At 40.5% G+C, this 24,084-nt stretch overlaps 2 protein-coding genes across 4 annotated transcripts in view; both read left to right on the top strand.

Moving 5' to 3' along the window:
• ttc28 (tetratricopeptide repeat domain 28) overlaps positions 1 to 9,594 on the top strand; it is a 207,744-nt gene extending 198,150 nt beyond the window's left edge. For 2 of the 3 annotated variants that reach the window (XM_026943887.3, XM_026943890.3), the window contains 11 exons: positions 2,174 to 2,318; positions 2,656 to 2,835; positions 3,294 to 3,781; positions 4,131 to 4,378; positions 4,477 to 4,601; positions 4,916 to 5,147; positions 6,406 to 6,482; positions 6,676 to 6,699; positions 6,868 to 6,997; positions 7,163 to 7,270; positions 7,384 to 9,594. In XM_026943887.3, the coding sequence (XP_026799688.3) occupies positions 2,174 to 2,318; positions 2,656 to 2,835; positions 3,294 to 3,781; positions 4,131 to 4,378; positions 4,477 to 4,601; positions 4,916 to 5,147; positions 6,406 to 6,482; positions 6,676 to 6,699; positions 6,868 to 6,997; positions 7,163 to 7,270; positions 7,384 to 8,888 (3,262 nt within the window). In that variant the 3' untranslated portion in view covers positions 8,889 to 9,594. The remainder of the gene's footprint in view (positions 1 to 2,173; positions 2,319 to 2,655; positions 2,836 to 3,293; positions 3,782 to 4,130; positions 4,379 to 4,476; positions 4,602 to 4,915; positions 5,148 to 6,405; positions 6,483 to 6,675; positions 6,700 to 6,867; positions 6,998 to 7,162; positions 7,271 to 7,383) is intronic. The other variant, XM_034312754.2, reaches the window with a different exon arrangement.
• Positions 9,595 to 11,102: 1,508 nt separating this feature from the next.
• On the top strand, positions 11,103 to 24,007 carry pitpnb (phosphatidylinositol transfer protein, beta). The gene is made up of 12 exons (XM_026943891.3): positions 11,103 to 11,211; positions 13,057 to 13,087; positions 14,324 to 14,469; positions 15,208 to 15,299; positions 15,587 to 15,594; positions 15,860 to 15,934; positions 16,081 to 16,164; positions 17,390 to 17,467; positions 18,418 to 18,528; positions 18,800 to 18,922; positions 20,310 to 20,397; positions 21,740 to 24,007. Exons 1-11 carry the CDS (start codon positions 11,192 to 11,194, stop codon positions 20,355 to 20,357), a joined length of 816 nt encoding a protein of 271 aa, XP_026799692.1. The 5' UTR covers positions 11,103 to 11,191; the 3' UTR covers positions 20,358 to 20,397; positions 21,740 to 24,007.
• Positions 24,008 to 24,084: the final 77 nt, after the last annotated feature.

The raw sequence follows: 24,084 nt of genomic DNA, 5'->3' as shown, positions 1-24,084 counted from the left end.
GATCTTTGCCAAAAGCCTAGGCTATATTTGAAAGGAAATAAAACATTTCCAGGTTGGTATATTTATTTTTCTAAAAGAAGAGCTTTCAAAATATGTATGCAGAAAAAAATGCTTTTTTTGGTCAAAAGCCTGTCATTTTTGGCTGTTTGCCAAAATTCGGTGACATGTGATGGGTTTTCCCAGACCACCACCACATATTTAATATTGTCTTCGTGTGAATTTACTTAAAACATGAATTTCACAAGAGTCAGACCAAGGTCAGACAGTAGTGCTGGACTTGCCGTGTGGGTATTACACAAAAAAAACTGAGACACGTCAAAACTCTAGCCTGCCTGAATATTGATTTGGACCCCTTACTATGTACTTTTAGCTCAACTCTGAATCAGGCCCATGTGTGTTTGTGTGAGTAACATACATATCTCTGAACGTAGAATCAATGTGAAAGTTAAATATCACTTAATATTTAATATAACCATAATAAATTATAATGACATTTTTACAGACTTTACAGACTTTTGGTAAACCCTGTACTTGTGGATTTGATACCTCCGTGGTCAAAGTGTGTTAAAAACGTAGGAACTACCTACACAATTTAACAAGTGTAAGTTGATAATAGACACAAATTAATGATCAGCATAAGAAAAGGCACAAATAACAGAAACCTGTTCACAATTGAATAGAACTAGTATGTTACTTTGAGGTTGTGCAGCTTATCCATGTGGTGACTGTGCTTTATTTGTAAATCACTTTGGATAAAAGCTCCTGCCAAATATATAAATGTAAATCATTTACTTATATTTGTTTAGCATGTATTAGTATTAGAATTAGTATTAATATTAGTATGTATTAATATTTGTCTTTAATATGTAAGGAATAAAACGCTAAGATGGTCAGAGAAGATTTTCGTAATCTGATAATTATTAGTCTTATATTATGTGGAAATAATGATGTATTGAATGACCGCATTAACCAGATTTAAGCGAGCATTCAGATTTGAGAATTCAACAGGATTGTGGTATAAATGTGAATTATATAACTGAGGTTATGGATGTTAAGCCCTCCAAAATGCAACGTTCTCACAATTTTTGCCACTGTTTCTAAAATATACAATAATATAATAATACTTTAATTATTGATATTGTGTTAGCTGAAATTTTCTACATAATCTAGTCCAGAGTGAGAAAACGATTTTTAAATTCTCGCACAGCAGCGCCAGTCCCTTAGGGGGTGATTTTTAAACATTGCAGCCGGAGAAAATAGAGAAGTGATCGATTGCTAAATCCCTGAACAATTAGTAAACATTTGAGCTGCTAATAGGTGTAGAATGGTCCAGTGATGAAGCTTCCAGGCAAGGTTGATCATTAGGGAGTCAGTGTCAGGTTAAAGTTTGCCATTCAGCTGGTTATTGCATTTCCTCATTTATTTAAAGAGTGTGGAAGAGAGACTGAGAAAGAAAAAAAAACACTTAAAGGACTCATCAAAAGGGGAAAAGAGAGCGCGGGAGAATGTGAGAACATTCTGCGAAACGCTGCCTATACCATATTTTAATGAGAGAATCTCTTCTAATGTAATGAGTCTGAGTTGCGCATTGCTTCTCTGAGGAGTTATGAACACTCTGGCTTCATTAGCATGGGGCGACATCCACAATCAATACCTTCCCTCACGCTCTCAGACAGAGGAACCTGCCAGTGATCACACCTAATCTATCTAGAAGTGACTCAAACTATTGTGGTTGCAAGTCACCGCTCAATAATGCAATTATTTGTCTAGTTAATCAGCTGCATACAAACCGTATGCATTCATTAAACATTAATTAAGCCTGTATACATTATATACAGGGTTTTTTTTTTGTCCACTCTTGGTTTTTCAGATCTACATGTAAAAATAGATGTAGCTAAAAATACAATAGCTAGCACAAAACCACACTTTTTATGTCATTGTAGCCAAAATATGATCAGGACAGCTTGCCATTTATATCTCAGAGGTATGAGAGCCAGTGCTCTGATGCTGTCTCACTGTTCTGACTGCCCCATACTGGCTTCCTGCATAGATACACAGTGCCACCTAGTGGCTTTTCTGTATAATGTGACGTTTATAGCAGTATAGCAGAGTGTCTGTACTGCTTTCTAATCTTCGATGTGTGTTATGTTGTGTGTGTGATCCCTTGCCTCAGGAGCTGTCAGAGTATGACGAGTCTGTTCAGTAACACGGTGTCTCCAGTAAAGGAAGGGAGTTCCTCTCTCTCCCGCCGCTCCAGCACCCTCAGCAAGCCTCCCTTACGTGCCCTCTATGACCTTCTCATCGCTCCTATGGAGGGGGTGAGGCACTGCAGCATGTGTCTCATTTCATTTGTATTTTTATATTTTTATTTATTTTATTTCATTTTATTTTATTTTATTTCCATGTTTTAGAAGTTGGCCTGTGTAAGCTTGAAGGAGTTTTATGGGGCAAATGACCATTTTGTCTGTCTCTTTTCTCGATAACTATATACAGACTAGTAATAATCTTGAACACACTTTATTTATATGTGTTTCTCGTAGTCTTGAAGATCTGTTTATTTTAATTAATGATAAGTATGTGCCATTTAATTTGCAAATATTAATTCTCACTTTCTCTGTCCATCTCTCTTTGTCTCTCCATCTCTGCCTCTTCCAGGGTCTGATGCACTCCAGTGGGCCGGTAGGCCGGCACAGGCAGCTGGTGCTGGTTCTCGAAGGCGAGCTCTATCTCATCCCGTTTGCTCTGCTGAAGGGAAGCTCCTCCAACGAGTACCTGTACGAGCGCTTCAGCCTTATAGCCATGCCCTCCATCGGCAGCCTGGGGGCCAACGCCAAGGTCGGCTTTTTGTCTTTTACTCTGGCCATCATTCACAAATTGTAATATGAAGTACAACACTTAGAAAAAGACAAAACACATAATCAGATTCACTACTGATGCAGTTGTATTGGTGAATCAAGCTGTGTAGATTTCACAATTTTCTCTATATTTATTATTCAATATTTGTATTAGTTTCAGTATATTTAGGACAAAGAAGTAAAGTATTTATTTATTTATTTGTTTGTTTGTTTGTTTATTTATTTATTTGAATGTGCTGAATAAATAAAACCTAATTATTTTATGTCTATATGTTCTGTAGGTTCATATTTTCATAGAACATGAACGAATAAACAACAATAAATTAATGAAAATGAATAAAGTGAGCTTTCCAGTCTTGCTTTAAAAAACATGGATATATAAGTAAAAAAATTAATCATTTACATTTATGATAACAATACTTTGTCGCTCTCTCTCAGGTTCATCCTCGGCGTGCCGGCCCAGCGCTGTGCCCAGGAGGCAGCTCCGCAGCGGTGGTGGGAAACCCTCGCCTGCCCGCCTCAGTGATGGAGCGCTGGCTATGGGGTCCGATGCCTTCTGCCGAGGAGGAGGCCCACATGGTGGCTGAGCTGCTGGGCTGTCAGCCTCTAACCGGTTCGGGTGCAACCAAGCAGCGGGTCATGAGCGCCTTGAGCCAGGCTGAGTGTGCCCACTTCGCCACACACGTCTCCTGGAAGCTGGCAGCTCTGGTGCTAGCCCCCAATCAGGACGTGGGCACTGGGCATGGTGCTAATACTTCAGGCGGGGCATCCGGGGGCACTGAGGGCAGCGTGAAGTCTAGCTACAGTATCAGAGATGATGCCAGTGACGCTGAGAGCGTGTGTGACAGCCCACCGCTGCAGGAGTTTCTGCTTACAGCTGCAGACATCCTGGACCTCCGGCTGCCTGTCAAACTAGTCGTGCTAGGGTCAGTCTGTCGCTGTTTTAAAGGATGCACAAATAGCTTTATATTTATATATATTTTATTTTACTCATTTATAAACTTGTAATGTATTTTACTCTCTTAGTCTTGCAAGTGTGTTTCAAGTAAATGTGTTTTCCATGCTTTTATTAATACAGCAAAACATTAAAATTATTCTGTGTAATCACCCATACGCTACATACGCAGTTTGTGTTAAACTGGCCATGCTCTGCTTCCAATGTTCTCAGTAGAGTTACAGGCAATTTACAGTTGCCTTGAGCTGTATCAACTAACGGCCTTACTCTGAGGCTAATGCTAATGGTGCTAATTCTGTGTCGTGTTTTGATCTGTCCAGTTCCTACCAGGAATCTGATAGTAAGGTGACAGCAGACGGAGTGGTGGGACTCACCCGAGCCTTTTTAGCCGCAGGCGCTCAGTGTGTTCTGGTCTCTTTGTGGCCTGTGCCTGTAGCTGCCTCCAAAATGTTCGTCCACGCTTTCTACACAGCCCTGCTGAACGGCACAAAGGCCAGCGCCGCCCTCGCCGACGCCATGAAAACGCTTCAGGGCAGCAAGCAGTTCTCTCATCCTTCCAACTGGGCAGGTTAGGCCATGATTTTAAACACACAGTGCCACTGTGATGATCATTTTTATAGCTGACTTTATAGCTAAAGCTTCTCATCTTTCTGCATGTTTCCATAGGCTTCATGCTGATTGGCAGCGATGTGAAGCTGAACAGTCCCTCGTCTCTGATTAGCCAAGCCCTGGCTGACATCCTGCAGTATCCAGACAAAGCCAGAGATGCCCTGAGGGTCCTGCTGCATCTTGTGAGAGACGCACAAAGCATCATAGCATTCGAACATGCTGTGAATCATAATATCACAGCCCGAACTTTACAGCCACAAGAGCTGTTTATTTTTGTTCCGTGCGAGCTGCACGAGTCAAAGTGTAGCTGTTTATTTTAGACACAGGTGTCAAACTCCAGTTCTCAGTTTACCCCGCCCGTCAGTACATCTGATTCAAGTCATGCAGTTTAAAAATCTAAATGTTTCACCCAGCAAGCAGAGAGGTTTGACATACATGTAACCTGCCAGCGTATTAGGGAACATTTTGAATTTACCGGTCTCTCTTCTCCCTCCAGGTCGAGAAATCACTGCAGCGTATTCAGAGCGGTCAGCGTAACTCCATGTACACGTCTCAGCAGAGCGTGGAGAACAAGGTGGGGGGTGTCCCAGGCTGGCAGGCTCTGCTCAGTGCTGTGGGCTTTAGGTTGGATTCGGGCGGTGCCGGCCTCCCCGCTGCCGTTTTCTTCCCCATGGCAGATCCCGGAGACCGACTCCAACAGTGCAGCGCCACCCTGCAATCTCTGCTAGGTACACTAGTCCATCATAGACTTTAATCAGTCAAGTGAAGTTTAATATATAAAGCATAGATGTTGACTAAAGTGCTGTAATGAAACAAAACTACATTTACATTTGCAGCATTTAGCAGATGCCCTTAATGACTTACTACAAAACGACTTACAGAAGTGCTTCGTAGTCTTTATCAAAAAATTATCATCATGGCAGTTGAATAGATCAGGGACTAAGAATACCATCAAGTGAAAGCCCTATTGGAGGCGGCTAGTACAACATGACAAGGGATTTTTTTTTAAATGGAAGTATTCATTATTAATTATTAATATCAAGTGCTTGATGAAGCGGTAGACCTCAGCAAGGACAATCTAAAAATTCAAATAATACACTAAAGGTTTTTTTTTTTGCTTCAGCTCACCTAATTCAAATTATTATTTAATAATTCACAGATTTTTACTATGCAGTTGAGCTATATTTGCATTTATTTATTTGGCACACACTTTTATCCAATGCATCTCAGTTTTACTTGTTTAAGGGCCTGGCTGAGAAACCCAGCAGTGGCTCTCTAGAAGTCCTAAGATTAGTCCTAAGATTAAAAACAAAACCAGGTAGTTTGAATTATGGAGGTTGCTCTGCCCTTCCCATTTTAAAAATGGCTTCCACAAGCATCAGCTTTTTCCTGGTGATCTATCCATATACATCAGAGGGCATGTTTTTAAATAATGTTAATTCATGTAAATTACTAGGTATGTGCCAACATCTGCTCACATCAGGTCAAACTGATATATATATAAGCACATTTGTGAAGTGAGGTTAATCAAAATACAAAATAAAATAGGAAAAAATATATAATTTAATTCTCAATAAATACATCAAAAATACTATATGTAATGAAAGGGAGGATGCTGTAAATATGGACAAGCAATCAGAACACTAAAGATAAGGAAAGTAAATGTGTAAAACAGAAATGCACAACAAATCTCAAAGCACTGTATAGACATGTACACATTTTAGATGTATCTCAGAAATGGACTACAATATTGTTACATTACTGACATATGAAGCTTAATTATTAATTGAAAAGCATTTGAAGTCATTTTGAAGTTTATTCTATGTCCATGAAAGCAGACTACTGACAGACCGTGGCTGAATGTAGAAACATGTTTGTAACTTGAATATGCTTAGATATTTGCATCCCAGTCACCTGATACTTTGTGGTGAAAGAGACGCTGGGAGGACAGAAATCACAATGCCCTCTGGTCCTGTGTGTCCTCAGGTCTGCCCCCTCCTGCTCTGCAGGCCCTGTGTAAACTCATTACAGCTTCTGAGACCGGGGAGCAGCTCATCAGCAGGGTGAGGCGCTGCAACAGACCACAGCACTTTACACAGCATACATGGCTTCAAATATTTAAAGCTAACTTTATGGTTATATGCATCTTGAGCAGTATTTTGAGAGGCTTGCATGCATATTGTGCAGTTACTAATGCTTGCTTCACATGCCATTAAATCCTCTCTTCTTCTCTTTTTCTTAACCTGCCATTTGAAGGCTGTTAAAAATGTAGTGGGAATGGTAAGTGCTTTCAGTAATCGCACTCAGCTAAATTGACCTGCTTTTCTAAACATACCTAATAGTAAAGCTAGTTCTGCAATAAATTTGTGTTCTCTTTTCTGATCATTTCTGATAAGGTTAATAAGAGCCTCTTCTAAATGTACATTTATTGCAAATCTTTCTCGGCAGCTTCACCAGGTACTGGTCCAACTGCAGTCTGGAGAAAAGGAGCAGGATTTCTCACTGGCCCCTATCCAGGTGTCCATCAGTGTGCAGCTCTGGAGGCTGCCTGGCTGTCATGAATTCTTGGCTGCTCTGGGTAAGTGCTAAAGCAGACTCAACATGCTGTCTGAAGTATGTGAGGTTATGGTGTTGTAGATTTATCAGGTTACATTCTGTATCATGTGTGCATTCCAAGTATGGTCTTTGGTGTCTCTCTGTCCTTCTCCCAAATGCTTTATCTATTTCTTTCTTTCTCTCCTAGGATTTGATCTTTGTGAGGTTGGTCAAGAGGAAGTGGTGCTCAAGACTGGGAAACAAGCAAACCGCCGCACTATGCACTTTGCCCTGCAGTCTCTGCTGGCCCTGTTTGGTAAGACTCATCATCTGCTTATTTACCCATCTGATAAAAAAAAACATGCATATCTCACAGATCGTGTATCGCATACAAATGGCTAAATAGAAATGTATGCTTCTAATTTTTAGACTCCACTGAGCTTCCTAAGCGTCTGAGCCTGGACAGTTCCTCATCCCTGGAGTCTCTGGCTTCAGCTCAGTCTGTGTGCCAGCAGCTGCCTGTGGGCTACGCCAATCCTCCCTTCTCCCCTCCATGCCCTGACAGCCTGGCATCAGACGCCATCTCTGTCTACAGCCTGAGCTCCATCGCCTCATCCATGAGCTTCCTGCCACGGCCCGACGGAGCATCAGATGTCACAGGACAGCGTCCACGCCATGCTAGCCTGTTCACCCCACAGCGGCACTCGGCTGTGCCACGTAGCCGCTCTTCGCCACATGGTGCTGCCCGTGGGCATGATGATGATGAGTACCAAGGCTTCAGCATCATTAGCAGCGAGCCTCTAGGCACCCATTGCGACACACTTCCCCGACCAGCTGGGCATCAGCGTGGCACTGGCCGTGGGGGAGCAGGTAGAGGGTACGTGGCATCCGTGTCATCCAGAGGCAGTGTCAGCACCCCAACATCACCTGTGAAGACTGCTAGCCTGATACCCAGTGCTAACTCGCCCTTCCAGAAGACAGGCAAAGCAGGCAACTCGGACACTGGAGAGTCAGATCAGTCTAGCACAGAGACAGACAGCACAGTGAAATCGCAGGAGGAGCACCCACCTGCACCTGCCGCACCTCTCGACCCACAGGAGCTGGCACAGAAGATCCTAGAGGAGACACAGAGCCACATGCGGGCGGTGGAAACACTCCAGAGGGGCAGCATTTCAGGGCCAGGTGATGCCCCAACACCAACTGGAGGCTCCGCCTTCCGCTGCTCAGAGACCAGTGCTTTCAGTCGACCCAGTAGTAGAGCTAGCATCAAATCACAGAAGCTCCAGAAGATCAGCTCGGGTTATAACAGTCCCGCCATGTCAGAGACATCACTGAAGGACAGCAGTCAGCCATCACCCACCTCCGACAGCCTTCATGCCCAGTTCAAGCTTAAATACCCCAGCTCACCTTACAGCGGGCACATCTCTCCCAGCTCAGGCCACCAGTCACCCGCAGGCAGTGCACCCTCCCCCGCCCTGTCCTATTCCTCCACCGGCTCCACACGTTCCAGCCCGGGTGACATTGACCGCCTCAAACTGGCTGCCATCGATGAGAAAGTGCAAGCCATTCACAATTTAAAGACCTTTTGGGCCAGTGCCGCTCAGCAGCAGCAATCTGGACCAATGAGGGCCTTCCATGGGGGAAAATTGAGTGCTTCCCAAAGGGATGTCCTAGGCCTTCTTAATCTTTCCCCCCGCCATGGCAAAGGTCACAACCTGCCCAGCCATGAACTTCAAGATATGGGACTTCAGTCGATGGAGCCCAGCTCTAAAAACCCACCCAATGGCCATCGGAAGATGGAGCCAAAAAGAGTTGCCCCCTCTCCCACGGCTTCCACAGGGAGTAGCCCTGGTTCCCATACCATCAGACTGCCCACAGGGAACGGGTATAAATTTCTTTCCCCTGGGAGATTCTTTCCCTCATCTAAATGCTGAAAGTTCTCTCCTACTTTTGATTTTTTTTTTCCTGAAATGGTAGGAGTGGAATATTTGGATGCGTGCCATTCCTTTGGAAACAGTAGAAACAGTTATGACCCAGATCCGAGCCTCATTTTGTCCACTGTGTCAGACTGACCAGAGAGCATATAATCTTTATGCTTCCACCTACACTGTAAAAGAACCATTGATATATGCAGACTGACCCGAGAACTGACGTGTCAGGAAAAAAAGAAAAGATTATACCAAAATGGTATTAGTACAAAAGACGCTTGCTGTTTGTGTTAGTGAAGGACCACATGGCTTTGACTGGTTTGTTTCATTTGATTTTTGGTTTTCATTTTTAATATAATTATTGTTATTGTTATAATTATGGATTGTAATTGTTATTACAGTTATTTTTTGTAAATTAAAACAAGTGTTTTGCAATCAGTATTATACATTTTTATATTATTAAAGAGACACACCATGCACAAAAAAAGATGAACAAACATTTTCATATTTTTATTGAAATGGTGAAAAGAAAAATGCATCTGACCTGACATCTATGTGAATTGAGTGTCAGTATTAAAGCATGGGTTCTCTTGCTCTTCAGTGATTCGATGTCTTTTTAACAAAAAAGATTTTGCATATGTTCTCATCCAGAAATATCTCAGTCATTTCTCAGTAAAAAAAAAAAAAAGTCTCAATAAAAGGGTTTAATTTACTTGCCTGGAGTTCTATGTTTTTTGCTCATGCTTATTCTCATGTTGATGATCTTAAAATGAGAAAGGTATGAAATGTTCTAGGAAACCATCCATCTATCTTATAAATAGTACACAACTTCATATTGGACTAGGAAACAAATATCCATTTGACATCATTACTCGATATATTGTCAAAGGCTGAAACTATTATAGTATAAAACGGACGTGTTTTTTTTTTTTTTAAGCAGTATTTAGCAGTATAAAACAAATCCATGCAGCTTTTTATCAAGCACTTTGTAGGACCACAATTACTGAATATAGCCCATCTGTTGCTGTGCTCAGTTTGTCAGCTATCTTCTACCCTGTACAAAAAAGGGCCACCACAGGATCAACACTGACCTAATATTATTTGGGTGATGGATAATTCACAGCGTAGCAAAGTGGGCGGTACACTGGTATGAGTTTATCTGGCACATATTTTTTACCACATATCTATACACCTGCTGATCCAATCAGCTAATGCATAAACTCATGTAGATACAGGTCAAGTGCTCCAGTTAATGTTCACATCAAACAGGGGAAATGTGATCTCAGTGACGTTAACCATGGCAGGGTTGTTGGTGCCAGATGAGCTGGTTTGCGTATTTCAGAAACTGCTGATCTCCTGGGATTTTCATGCCCAGGAGTCTCTAGAGTTTACGCAGAATTGTACGAAAAACAAAAACAAACAAAAAAAAATCAAGTAAGCAAGAGTTCTGCTGGCAGAAATGTCTTGCTGATCAGACAGGTCAAAGAGGAAGGCTGTAATAACTCAAATAATGACTCTTTATAACCATGGTGAGCAGAAAAGCATCTCGGAACACACAACACACTGAATCATGAGACAGATGGCCTACAACAGCAGAAGAACACATCAGGTTCAACTTCTGTCAGCTAAACACAGTGGGCACGGGCTCTCCGAAACAGAACAGTCGAAGATTGGAAAAAGACCAGGTGAATGACTGGACATACTTTATATTCATTTATAGCTACATTTAATGTTGTGTAATGTCCATGAAATAAATTAGCTCTGTTTATCACTTGCATTATAGCAGTTATGAACAGGTACACGTTACATTTATTAACATTTATTTTAGTCTGTTTATGTAAGCATCCACCATACAAGTAGTTACTATAGAAGTGATAACATGTTTGAAGAAGTGTATTAATATAAACCTGTGATTTGCTTTGCAGTCAAACTATTGTCTGAGCTGCTGTTATAGAAAATTAATCAACAACTTTTGACCAATCAGAATCCAGTTATTGCTGTTTTGGCTAGATAGGAATGAAGGCTGAGCTCAGTTAATATGAGCTCCTTGTGCATAAGCTACTATGCTTCTTTATCTCCTGGGAAAACCTCAGGACGTGTTGAACTTGACCTTCTATTCTCCAGTATTCACATTAAATTATATGCGGCATTATAAGCTTATGTGATCCATTAATAGTTTTGTAGTGACCAGTGCATTCTGAAAGCTGCTGAAGATCAGCCAATCACAAGTTGCGGGAGGCGGAGCGAAGCCTGTTGCTCTGAGAGGTGACGTTTCCTTCCTTGCGCATGCGCAGACGGATGGTGAGAAGATGGTGATCATCAAGGAGTAGTGAGTTGAAGTGTTACAGTTCTAACTAGTTGCCCTCGTTTTGGGCGTGTGTGCGCTGCCTTTCATTCAATTTAGTGTACATGAGGTGTAATGTGTGCTTGCCATTTTCATATATATGCTCTTGTTTAGTTTTTGTGTCGCTTGTTTGAGAGGGTTGTCTCGGGTTGTGAAGGTGGAGACCGGCTTGTTTAAGGCCCAGCTTAGCCGCATTAGCATCCTAACCTTGGCTAGCATGCTAATTCTGTCAGGGAAGAAGGAAGCTGCTGAGAGCTCACTGTAACCGAGCTGGCTAGCTTGGAGTCGTGAAGCTGTAAGCTGTGAGAGAAAGATTAACTAGTTTGCGTCTCCGGGTGTGAGTTTAGAAAGAACAGAAATATACATAAACATGGAGTTTGACAGGAAATGTGACTTTTTCAGTCGAGCTGCCAGTATGCTGTAAAGCCTCGAAAACGAAACTAGCGGTTTAACTGCTTCTCAGCAGGTTAAGTACCATTCAGAAAAACTTGTGTTATTGGTGCTTTTTACGTTTTAACTTAAAACGCTAGCTAGTTATTTAACTCAGTCAACTCAGAAAATGTGACACAAACATCGCCTCCAGCATTTCTCTCGAAATTTCCATGATGTCCACATTTAAGCTAATTATATTCACATCAGACCCTTGGGTGGAGTTCTCCATTCCACTGGCCAAGCCTCCACACTTCACCGTCAACTGAACTCATCGATTCAGCTCAGTTTTACTTCTCAAACGCTTTTAACACACTGAAGCTTCACAGAAAGCCGGATGTAAATTTAGATCCCAAATTGAGCAAACCAGTGGCAACAGTGCCAAAAAAAACCCTCTCTGAGACGCCATGAGGAAGAAAGTTTAAGAGGAACCAGACTCACATCCTCTTCTGAGTGACCAGATAGTGAGCTTATACAGTAAATCATCACTCTTCTACAACTGTATACCATAAAATCATGCAGTACCAAGTGTGTTGTGGATGTTCAGTATGAGCTTCCTTCACTGACTGCATTATGAATATCAGTGGATAGTGTGTGTGTGTTGTAGATCAGCTCATATCATGGTTGCAGAAAGTTTGATAAAAATAATTAAGCCAGCTCAGCTCTAGTGATTTGACTCCTGTGAAAGATTTTTAAGATATTTCGATCCGTACATCGTTTTATTTTAATTATTATTATTATTATTTTTCAAAACTCTACTCCTACACGTCTTTGTGTTGGATCAGTGTCTCGTAGTGAAGTTTCCTGGAACGTTGCAGTTTGCATGCTGTGGTTTTGAGCTTGTAAAGCGTTGACGTGGCCTGTGGTCAGGATTTTGATTATTCATAAAATAAATAATCAGCAGCGAGCTTTGTGATCAGAAAGCCACACATTCGCCCAGGCTCAGGGTTCCGTGCATGTCTGAGATGGACTCTTTCTTCACCGTCGTTGCACAGGGTAGATTTAGGATTAATGAAGCAGCTCTTTTATGTGCCGGTTTCTTAGAATTCATGTCAAGTGTTGAAAAAGTTTGTCCAAGTAAGCCCAGAATTATATCATGGATCCCAAAATCTGGTCCTCTTTCCTGCTCATTGTAGTGTATTCCCTTTTCTAACACACCCATTATAACGTATTAAGTTCTGTTATTGAGCTGAGTAGTTGAATCGGGTGTGTTAGAGAAGAAAAAACACTAAAATGTGCAGGACATGGGGTTCTCCAGGACCAGGGATGGGAACCTGTGTTCCCTCTTCTCTTGTTTAATATGATCTTACCATACAAAATTACTTGAACCTTGTCGCTGTAACTGTTTCTGTATTTCTCATTAATTTCTCAATCTCTGTGGGTTTTTTTTTTTCTGCACAGCCGTGTGGTCTTGCCATGCTCGGTAGAAGAGGTGAGTGTTCCCCTTCTTATCTCTAATTTGACATTTTCTTATTTCCAGTAATCAAAATTTCAAAAGGGACTGATGATAAATAGTTTAAAGCTAACAAAGGATTTAGATTACATTTCCTGCCATTTTTTTTTTCTTTTTTTTGCACAGTACATTAACTACTGAGTGTATTTGAAGTGTAAAAAATCCCATTTATACATACAACAATGTTCCTATCTGTAAATGTGCTGGAACTTGGAAACCTGTTTTTCCTTGTGGTTGGTTTAAAAAATATCTTCAACAAAATGTGAAATAATCACTTAAAGGCCACTTGATCAGATCACTCAGACAGTCCCAGTGTGTGTACCGCAGGTTACATTTAACACAAAAGTTCAGTTGTATGCAGTTGAGAAAAAGCTCATATTAGACGCCCTGTGGCCACATGGTCGGCCCTGCGCAGGATTTACATCTACATGCTCGAAGTGGAATGCTTGAGGGCTGAACTTAATGGAATACAGATTTCATAGCATAAACATTCAACTTCAATTTTATTTCCCTACTGTTTACTGCTGTGCTAATTTGCTAACAGTTGCCATGACTGAAGTAGCACTTTGTACGAGTCTCTGTGTAAGTTGAGACCGGTTCAAAAGAGCCTGGTTTATAATGTAATCTAGCCAATATGCTTTGTACTACATCTAAATGAATCTGTTGTTTATCTCGAAGCAGCTGTCCATTTCTCTGGCTTCTCTAGATTTGGTATTGACAAGGACACTATTGTATCTCTAAATCACAGAATGGAAGAAGCAGGCTTCCTGGGCCATAGCCTGTGCGCTATCACACTGTCAGACAATACAGAGACTTATACAAAAGTACAGGCCCCTTTTCTTAATTAGGATAGACCCAGTAAATGCACAATTATGTTTTTTTTTTTCTCTTTTACAACCCCAAAGCCTTTATCTTGTAGCAGCAGTTACAGTTCCATGCTTAACTCTGAGGATTGGTCTGATTGTTACTGGGCTGTATGAAACAAGCAGAACATAACATGCAGGTTTAATAGATCCATTTGAACTGCAGTCTGATTGTTGCACGATCGTGTAGCCTCGTCTTTATTTGAATGCCAGTCTATTTGTTTGTTTCTTATGACCACAGATTTCCTTGATGGTTTGATGGTTGAATGACTTGATGGTTGCAAATAATAGGAGAATTCCATGTTAATAGGCTTGTAATTGTGTTTTCTTTTTTCTTTACCCAACCGCACAGTACCAAGTGGGCCAGCTTTTCTCTGTGGCTGAGGCCAGCAAAAACGAGACCGGTGGTGGAGAGGGCATCGAAGTGCTGAAAAATGAACCGTACGAAAAAGAGGGGGAAAAAGGACAATACACGCACAAGATCTACCACTTAAAGAGGTGGGCGAACTGTTTAAAAATTACTCTGCCTCAACAATATATCAGCTAAAACAACATTAATGTGGTGCAGTAACTCACCATTACTCTTCCCATATGGTTTACGTTAAATCGTTCTTTACCGCAGCACTTTTGAATTCTCAAGTTTGACAGTAGTTCTGGATGCAAGTCACATCACAATTTTATATTAATGCATTCTTTCTAATACGTCATATTTTCTGTAGAGTTACAGCTAATTCACAGGGCTTGTATCATCGCCACATAGTCCAAACCTAAAAACAATCATATTCAAAATCTGTTCTTTATCAAAGAAAAAATATATACTGTAGAAAGTGAATTGTTATTTGTTAATAAATAAAAAAAAATTGCAATTGTTGGCAAATTGCTGTGGTAAAAGAGGAATAAAAAACTTTGTGACACAGCCTGTTGTTTTATTCCTTACATATTACAGTTTGAAATGTGTGAAATATCCTACCGCAATTTTTTTTATCTGAAATAAAAGATTTTGAGTACCACATCTTCCAAAAGATATTGAATGCTAGTGCAGATAATATGTGCGTCTTTTGCAATACCATTCTAATGTTTTTTCTTTTTTCAAACTAGGAATTGCATTCATCCTATAGAACAATGACCTATGATAGTGAAACTGCGGCTTCTGTCATAAGATAGGGAACAAAAAGAGGAACTCTTGTAAAGATAAGAGAGAGCTGTTTTAATGTGTCTTTCCTTTTTTTTGCGCAGTAAAGTGCCTGGTTTTGTGAAGATGATCGCACCAGAGGGGGCTCTAGTATTCCATGAAAAAGCCTGGAACGCCTATCCATACTGCCGTACTAGTATGTTTTGCCTTCAACCCTGTCACACACACTCTTCATCAACCAATTGCTCTCAAACTTGTGTAAATTCTGATCACTTAGTACTAAATCTACTATTTTGCTGAGATTTTGACATGAACCCCTGAAATCAAATACTCTGTTAAATTGAGTTTTGTGGATCGGAATAACAGTAAAGTAGATTCCAAACCAGTGACTGGTGTTGAATTATGAAATACTGTCCAGCTAATGACTGATTTATTTTTATTTCTTTTCGCCACATTTCCTGCTTGCTGCATCATTTGCTTCAGTTGTGACGGTGAGTAGTGTTAAATTTAACAGTCTGGCCTCACATACTTCTTTTAGAGTACCGGTGGTTGCACTGGCAATGAGTCACATGTAGTTGGAATTCAGTTTAATTTTAAAGGTGTAGTGACTTGGACTTAGACCGACAGCTCGGAGTCAGAGTTAGCATACACGATTTCTATACAGCTCGTGTGTATCTTACTATACAGTACATCTTATTGCTCTATACTCAAATGAGTTGTACATCTCAGGGTCTAACATAACCCTTGCTTTTGCAGAATGAATACATGAAAGATGACTTTATGATCAAAATTGAGACATGGCACAAACCAGATATGGGCTTCACAGAAAATGTAAGTGATGACAGACCATTTAAAACACGCTGACAACCCCAGAATAATTCCTTTTACTCAATCTGTGCACTTTTTTTTTTAAATAACTCTTGAACCAATTAGATATCATTACCTGAATGTGTCTGTGTTCTCTGCTTTATAACTAGGTACATGCATTAGACCCCGAGACATGGAAGACTGTCGAGGTGGTGCCCATCGACATAGCAGATAAATCCCAAGTGGAGTCTGGAGTGAGTCCACAAATATTCAATAATCATTTATTCGTAGTCTAACTGTTATTTGTTAAATGTGTATTAGACCAGGAGGAATTCTATAGGAAAATAGCCTAGTTCAGGCTCCACCGGTTTCACACAGCAGTTGCTGTGATTATTTCTGAATTCTGACATAAACCAATACAATGCCACACAACAGGAGTAAATAGCAGGCATAAACAAACCCAGATGCCTTTACCCATTTCTGTAAGGCTAACCTTGCATATAAAACCAGTAGCAGGGATCTGACTGTCATTGGGAAATTGAGTCTGTTCCAAAGAAAGTCTAGAGGCTAAAGAAATGTTTTGGCAAAAATTCAAACTTAGGTTTTCTCTTCACCCCAAATGTTGTCATTCAGCCAAGGCATGTTTGAGTTTAATGACTGCTTCTTTAGATTTGCACTGAAGCTGTGGAGCTGATTCAGTGAGCAAGAAAAGGAAGTATGCACATCATGCACAAAATTCTTTTTGTAAATATATGCCTACGAACTTTAAATATCTAATAACTCTCTAGTCTACTTTTTAAGTAATGTCACACAGACGTGCTGGTGATTTTAGGTGATTTTTAAATACATTAGCCTTGTAGCATCGGTGAAAACTGAGGACACCAAACATACATTGGCTGCTTGGCTACATTTGAGCTAAATGGAAAATTGTATTCATTTTGCCAAACTATTCTTTTGGTGCTACCGCCAGCTAGTTCATTCTGTTCGTGCTTCCTAACTGACCTCCCACCCCTTTTTAATTTTTTTTTTTTTTTTTTTAAATAAAGGGGTGGCTAGAGCTCAGAGGGTTGCTGTATCTTCTTGTTTTGTATCTTTAATGACTTAAGTGGATCAGTTTTGGGGCAGGGATAATCCTAGTTGCCATCTGTGCAAGGTATTCGGTATACAGGTCTTGGAGATTAAAAGGTAGTGTGTGTGTGTGTGTGTGTGTGTGTGTGTGTGTGTGTGTGTGTGCGTCTGACAGAGTATGTTTGTTAAGAGTAGATGAAAATGTGAATGGCCTCCAGTGTGGAGCAGAAACAGTGCAGAGTAGAGTGAACTGCATCCCTCCAGCATATGTTCACTGTGAAGAATCTGCTTTATCTGTATCTCTATTTTATTGCTTATTATTATTACATAATAAAAAGAAATGTTACTATGCTTAAATCTCAAATCTAAGTTTACATCTATGAGAAAATAATGTGGTGGTGTGTCCTGCAGGACTATAAGCCAGAAGAAGACCCTGCACTCTTTCACTCAGAGAAGACAGGCCGAGGTCCACTAGGCCCGAACTGGAAGGTGCGAAAACTGCTGTTGTGTTTTTCAGTTACTTTCACAGTGTTTAACTGGCCACTTTAATAGAAACAGCTGTACACCTAATCATTCATTCTAAATGATTGGATCTGAGGGCAGCAGCGCAATATATAAAATCATGCAAATACACATCAAGAGCTTCATCAGAATCGGGAAATATGTGATCTCAATGATACTGACTTTGATATGGTTGTTGGTGCCAGATGGACTGGCTTGAGTATTTCAGAAGCTACTGATCTCCTAGGATTTTCACTTTACTCAGAATTGTGTGAAAACCAAAAACTGAGCAGCAGTTCTGCAGGCAGAAACAACACAGGTACCTCAGAATACCAGACTGGTTCAAGCTTACAGGAAGACTCTGGTAACTCACAAAACACAGGAGACCCCAGGAGATCAGCAGTTTCAGAAATACTCAAACCAGCCTGTCTGGTACCAACAACGCTGCTGATTTTTGACAATGCATTCTGATTTTTGATGTGAACATTAACTAAAGCCCTTAACCTGTATCTGCATGATTTTATACATTGCACTGCTGCCGCATGACTGGATAACTGAATGAATGAGCAGGTGTGCAGAAGGTTCTGTTAAAGTGGCCGGTGAGTGTATGTGTCCATAGGAATGGGTGATATGACACACAATGCCATGCTACTTAAAGGAATAAGTTTTATTGAGGGCAACTAACAAGTTATGAAGGAGAAACTGTCATTTTATTGGGTGGGTGGACGGCAGTGCCACTCGAAACTCTGTGCACATCATTAGGACACAACATTCTTAGGTCTAAATTAATTCTGTATGAAGCAGATTGTTTTCTCTCATACACTGCCATCATATAGTTCACTGTCCAGTTTAGGTCTGACTGTTTCCCTTTGCTGTTTAGGTTGTAGGATTTCTGAACTTATTTATGTACTGGATAATTCCATTTCCTTTTTAAACAGGCAGAGCTCAGTGCAAAGACAGACACTCCGCGAATGTGTGCATACAAACTTGTCACCGTGAAGTTCAAGTGGTGGGGCCTTCAAAGCAAAATAGAGCACTTCATCCACAAAGTAAATATGAACACTCACTCACTTTTCTTGCAACTTTTTATAGTCTGCTCAAAAGCAATGTTTTCTGAAGTGTGTTATTTTATGTAAAAAGAGTTTATATGTGTTTATATGTGAGTTTATATATTTGTACTTCAGAAAAGGTATGCTGAGGTACCTGTGTCTTTTAAGCCATAGCTTGTTTATCACTGCAGTCCTTGAGAATGTTATACACACTGTAGCTGTGTTGATTTTGAATGAATAGCCTTTGCATTTTCTGCTCCGCTCTCTGCAGCAAGAGAAAAGGATCTTCACCAACTTCCACCGGCAGCTCTTCTGCTGGATCGACAGGTGGGTTGAGCTCACCATGGACGACATCCGGCGGATGGAGGCTGAGACACAGAAGGAGCTAGAGGAGGTCAGGCCTGTGTGCAGAACTGTATTATCACATTTAAAAAGCACTGAAGCAGGTTTAATGATTTTATTACTGGGTGTTTTAATAGTGCACCGTTACATTACGTGAGTGTGGGCACTTATGTGGGTGACTTCCACATTGTTGCTCCCAGTGCGGAATGACTACAGCTGGTTTCTACATCAACAAATCTCTGTCGACTGCAACCACTGCTAATAAATTCAAGAAGCAGTCCTAGGGTGGCCTGACTCAGCTGCTGATTGAGGCCTGATGGCACATGTAGTCTGTGGTTAAGGTGGCTAGTTCAGTCTTTGTTGTTGTAAATGTAAAATGTATTGCTGTCCAGGAGCAGCATAAATCCCATGCAGTTTATATTTTATCTAGTATCAAACTCAGTGCTTACTAATCATATTTCATTTTCAAGATGCAAACTCGGCTATGAGTGTAGAATATTGGGATTTTTCATCAAATTCATGAGATCTGTCATTAGTCTATGTCCAGTTGTTATCCAGCTCTAGTTATGAATTCTGCAAAATTGCAAATCAGGTAAATAATAGTGTGTGTTTAATCATTAACACCTCCATGTTTTCACATCAGGTCTTAACATAATTAGAGAAGCACACTTTCATGCTTTAAAGGACTTGCAGATCTGCTCAGTATTGTTTCTTCTTCTGGTTGCCACTGGCCACTCTGTAATGTTCTCTATTTTCAGTGTATGTTTTTGTTGAACGTAACCCAGCACAAAGAAGGCTGGTAATTGGCCCAGCTTCTTCCTGTCAGCCTGTTAGAAATGCGATCCAGCCGTGCGGCCCCTCCAAAGCCTGACGCACTCTGTGATCATTTTCAGCACACAGCCAAGGAAAACCACAGACTTTCCACTCCTTGGGAAATATTGATCAATACTCTCTCTTCCAAGGGTCCAAGGCGTAGTCTGGTATTACTTGAACTCTTAGCAGTAGTTTGCCAAAATTAATAGGTAATATTGATTCTCAGATGGTCAGCTTTCAGTCTCATTAGTCCCATTCTGTTATTATTTAAGTTTTAAAAATGGACGTTTTTTCCTCCTGTGAACGTGGCAAATATGATGGAGTTGGAGCCGGGGTACTAAGTTCTAACGTTGAATAATTTGTTTCTCTGCTACTATACCTCTGCCAAGTTTAAACTGTGCTGATTTTGCCTAATATTTAATCTGATAGTTTAGTTTGGCTTTGTCTCCCAGACCCAAGACCTTCCAAGTGCTGCTTTTCCAAAGCCTGTTTGAGGATTTGATGTTAATTATGATGCTGATGATGTACTCCCCTTTCTGTAACCCTTTCCTCTTTTTACCCTAACAGGAGTGTTAAAGCAGTGTGACTATGTCGTGTGTGCTAACGAGCTTCTGTTTTGTATGTAGATGCGTCATAAAGGCAAAGTAAGAGGCACAACAGCGGCTGAAGATTAGGCGTTAACCATCTGATAGGCATTCAGGTGGAATGAGATCCGTAAGTTTGCCAGGACTTGTGGTGTCGGTGTTTTGTGTTCTCATGGCTTGCATTCACTTATTCTGTAATGATTTCACTCGTTTCCAAGCACTGTCTCCATTTAGGTTCACTACCAGCAGGAATTAGGAATACATCAAGACACCCACGTCCAAGAAGGGTGGCACAAAAAGCCTCTGTCATGTTTTAAGATTAGTCAAAGCAATGATTATTCCCTAGACAATGCTTAAGGCAGCCGGCCGTGTTGGAGTGTTTGCCAAAGCCCAGAGAACCTGCACCACCCAACATGATAAATCAGAAACAGAGGTCTGAGCTCATCTACAGATCATAGCTTCAAAAAGAAGAACAGAAAAACCTGGATCAGGGATTCTTATGAGAGAGCACAAGTTCTTAGTCCTGCAGATCCCACTTTAAGGTTTACAATAGCGTAACACCACTGATCCAGCTTATCAAGACCTCAGGAGCCGAGAAAACTTCAGAAAGCTTTACTGGAGCAGGGAAATCTTTGGAATAATAGTACTAAAATTGACAACCATTGAGTTACACGTTTACGTTCTTACTTTAGGCTTGTGAACCAGAATGGAGGCAGTCAGTCCTGTCTCATCCTCAGGCTGCTTATACATGGTGCCAAGCATGCAAACTAACAATCATTGTCTTCTTACCTCTCATAGTCTTGTTCCGTTTGGGATTTTGTATCTCAACCTTTTTCCTCACCCACATTTGTCATTTTTCATCTCATATTCAGTGGAGAGAGATGATGTTCAGCTCTGGCAGTGCCATCATTTTCTGTCTACAGGCTCACTGTTCTAACAGAAACTCTCTATTTTTTAGAAAGGAGTTGAATGCTTGGGTACATTACACTGGCTTCATATTTGATCTGTTGTTCCTCCTCCCTCTGTTCAGCTATTCACTACATCCTTTTCAGCTTTATCTGCTCCAGTGCTTACGAAGTGCTTCTTTTCTCTGTTACTAACCATTCATTACTAACCTTTTTTTTTTTTTTTTAAGTAACTTGTTTCCTGTGTGAAATCTGAAATGTTTATCTTCAGTTCTCTGTGTGAATGTACTGTGTACATTTCTTTCTCTTTGAGTAAACTTATGGTAAAAGGCATGGTGTTGAAACTACTTCTGGTCTTACAACTGCAACGCTGAGGTAGCTGTGAGATAAGATCCATTCATCTCACTGTTGCTTGCAAGGCAAATGATGGAATGCATTGGGAATGTGTCCCAAAGTGTACAACAGTGCAAAATGTTGGTGGTGCTTAAAAAAAGGGCTCTTTGCCCTTCACTTTTAGTCATTCTACCCTTCACATTTTCTCCTTTTCCCCTCCCTTATCTCTTTCAGCTTCGTAAAACCGGTCAGGTACGAGGCACCAGTGCTGCTCATGAACAATGAGGCAAAACTAAAGAATCCTACTGCAATTTGCTGATGAAGGAATGACGACGCGACACACAAGCAAAGATGGCCTGTGGCGTGTTCGAGTCCTCCACCAGAACGATGGGAACATCCTAAACAATCAGTAGTACTGTAGCCACCTCAACATCTTACTCAGCACACCAAACAGCCTCACACTGACACAGAGACTCTCACACCTATATCTACTTGCCTATAATGACGTCATTGGAGAACAACAGTACAACTTGTGCTTTAGAATTGGAAATTAATTGGATTATTTTAGAAATAATTAAGGTTTAGTGATATTCCTTTAAACTCAGTGGCAGGCATTGGACCAATTTTAACTGTCTGGTATGGCAATATCCCAATGTTCACTGTAGGTCTTGAGTGTTTTTTTTTTCTTCTTCATGCTGTGTTTCACAATTTAAACCTTTTTTTTCCCCCATATTTTTCTCTTCTCAGATTAAGCACTTATGTCAGTGGGATTGAGGTGTTTTTATTTTTTAATTATTAGTAATAATCATGGTTATATTTTAGCCTGTTACGTAGTGGCTTATAATAGCTTTGTCTTTCTTGTTTTGTTTGTTCTAGAAAATATTATGCTGTTGTATGAAGGGAGTAATCTGCAGCTAGAAAAGCAAGCACACGCTCACACACGCACACAATTTGCCATCAATCATTCTGTCACATTGGGTGAAGCACACACAGACCACAGAACTTCTTTGGTTAGTGGATTTGCATGAGCTTAGCTATGCCATGACAGAGCAGGTGTTTTTTGTTTTGTTTCGTGCTCTTTTTTTTTTTCCCCCTGACTGGAGGTCTTCCTGTCCTCAGAGGGGCCTCCGTCCTCAGCACTGAGTGGAGTGTAGATTCAGACCGTTTATTGGAGCGTTGATTCCTTCCATGATTCAGACTAACTACCAGTGCAATTACTGCTGCTTTTCTAGTGCTCTTAGAGCAAGTGGTATGCTGCTAGATCTCCAATGTCCATGTATTTTCTGGTGCTGAAATGCTAATACTCCAAGGGTCAAGATTTTCGAGCACCTAAAAATAAAAATAAAGAAAAATTACTTCTATGCTTCATGCATGTATGTTGATGCTTCAGATTTAGAGATATATATGAGACGCTGTCTGAAACAGGCCTTCTGAGAAACTTCTCATGTCCATGTAGCAAAAAAAACCAAAACCAAAAAAAAAACAAAACAAAACAATGTTTAGCTTTCTTGCACTGGTCACACAAGAGACTGAACCTGCTATACAGGGCTTTTTTGACTTTTCTCTACAATGTGCTTTACATAGTATGTGTACAGTTTTCTATCATAGAGACTTTAAGAGATTGGTGATATTACATTATTTCATTATGTTCATAGAGAGGTGAGAATGCCAGACATATCTGTATAAGATTTTTAACTGTAGATATCCACTTTTATATTTTGTAGTCTGTGATAGACTGCAGGGTTTCCTGAACAGCTGAAGGTTGGATTTTGGAAGCAAAGGTGTGCCTGATGCTCCGTAACCCTCCCAACCTTCTCACTTCTCCCCCTATTGGTATATAACGAGACATTTATTGATGGATGTGGTGAATTTGAAGTGAATCTTTTTGACACAATCAATGGATTATTATTTTTTTTTTAAAGAATAATATCCTCGATATCCTCGCACTTATCAGCTGTTGTGAATGTTGAATGAATTGCTGGAGTTGGCAGCATCTTTTTCAGGTTCAATCACTAGGTGAATGCCAGCCTCAGTGCCATCAACTGTTTGGTCTGAATGCAGAAACCTCTCTCAGTGGGTTTTGTTTACCTGTTTTCTTGAGCATCACAGTGGAAGCCTTGAGGAAATTTTTAGTAAAGCTTTACATGAGACTTGACTGTGGAGTACTATCATGCTGCCACTGAGTTTCTCATAAATTCTTTTGTTCACTTTTATACACTGAAACCACTCTCTGAATATCGGGAGGGAGGGAACATGAGGGTCTCGGACAAGATGATGTATAAAATAGATATACTTTAATCATGTAATCATAAAGATCTTGCAAGTCTGTTATTTGAGGAAGAATTGTAACTATTTTTTTTTGATCTGTTGAATTTCAGGGGAAATATCAGTGAATGTACAATTAAAATTTTTCTTTCTTTTTTTTTTCTCAATTGGACAAAAAAGGTCTTGATAATGGAGCTGAATGGAACTGAATATGTAATAAATTTCTCAAGTCTCTTTTCTCAGTCTTTACATGAGTTTTTATCTTGACATGTGCCCTGCTACACCAGCTGACATGTGGAGGTGTAACAGTCTGC

This window comes from Pangasianodon hypophthalmus, chromosome 17 (assembly GCF_027358585.1).
Source record: "Pangasianodon hypophthalmus isolate fPanHyp1 chromosome 17, fPanHyp1.pri, whole genome shotgun sequence".
NCBI lineage: Eukaryota > Metazoa > Chordata > Actinopteri > Siluriformes > Pangasiidae > Pangasianodon > Pangasianodon hypophthalmus.
This window is presented reverse-complemented; position numbering and strand designations above follow the sequence as displayed.

Bases quoted from the DNA above. Each gene is read 5' to 3' on its own strand.
- pitpnb (XM_026943891.3), top strand. From the start codon at position 11,192: ATGGTGATCATCAAGGAGTA. The intron at 15,935-16,080 runs GTAAGTGATGAC...CTTTATAACTAG, and splicing joins ATATGGGCTTCACAGAAAAT to GTACATGCATTAGACCCCGA. The intron at 18,529-18,799 runs GTAAATATGAAC...CGCTCTCTGCAG, and splicing joins TAGAGCACTTCATCCACAAA to CAAGAGAAAAGGATCTTCAC.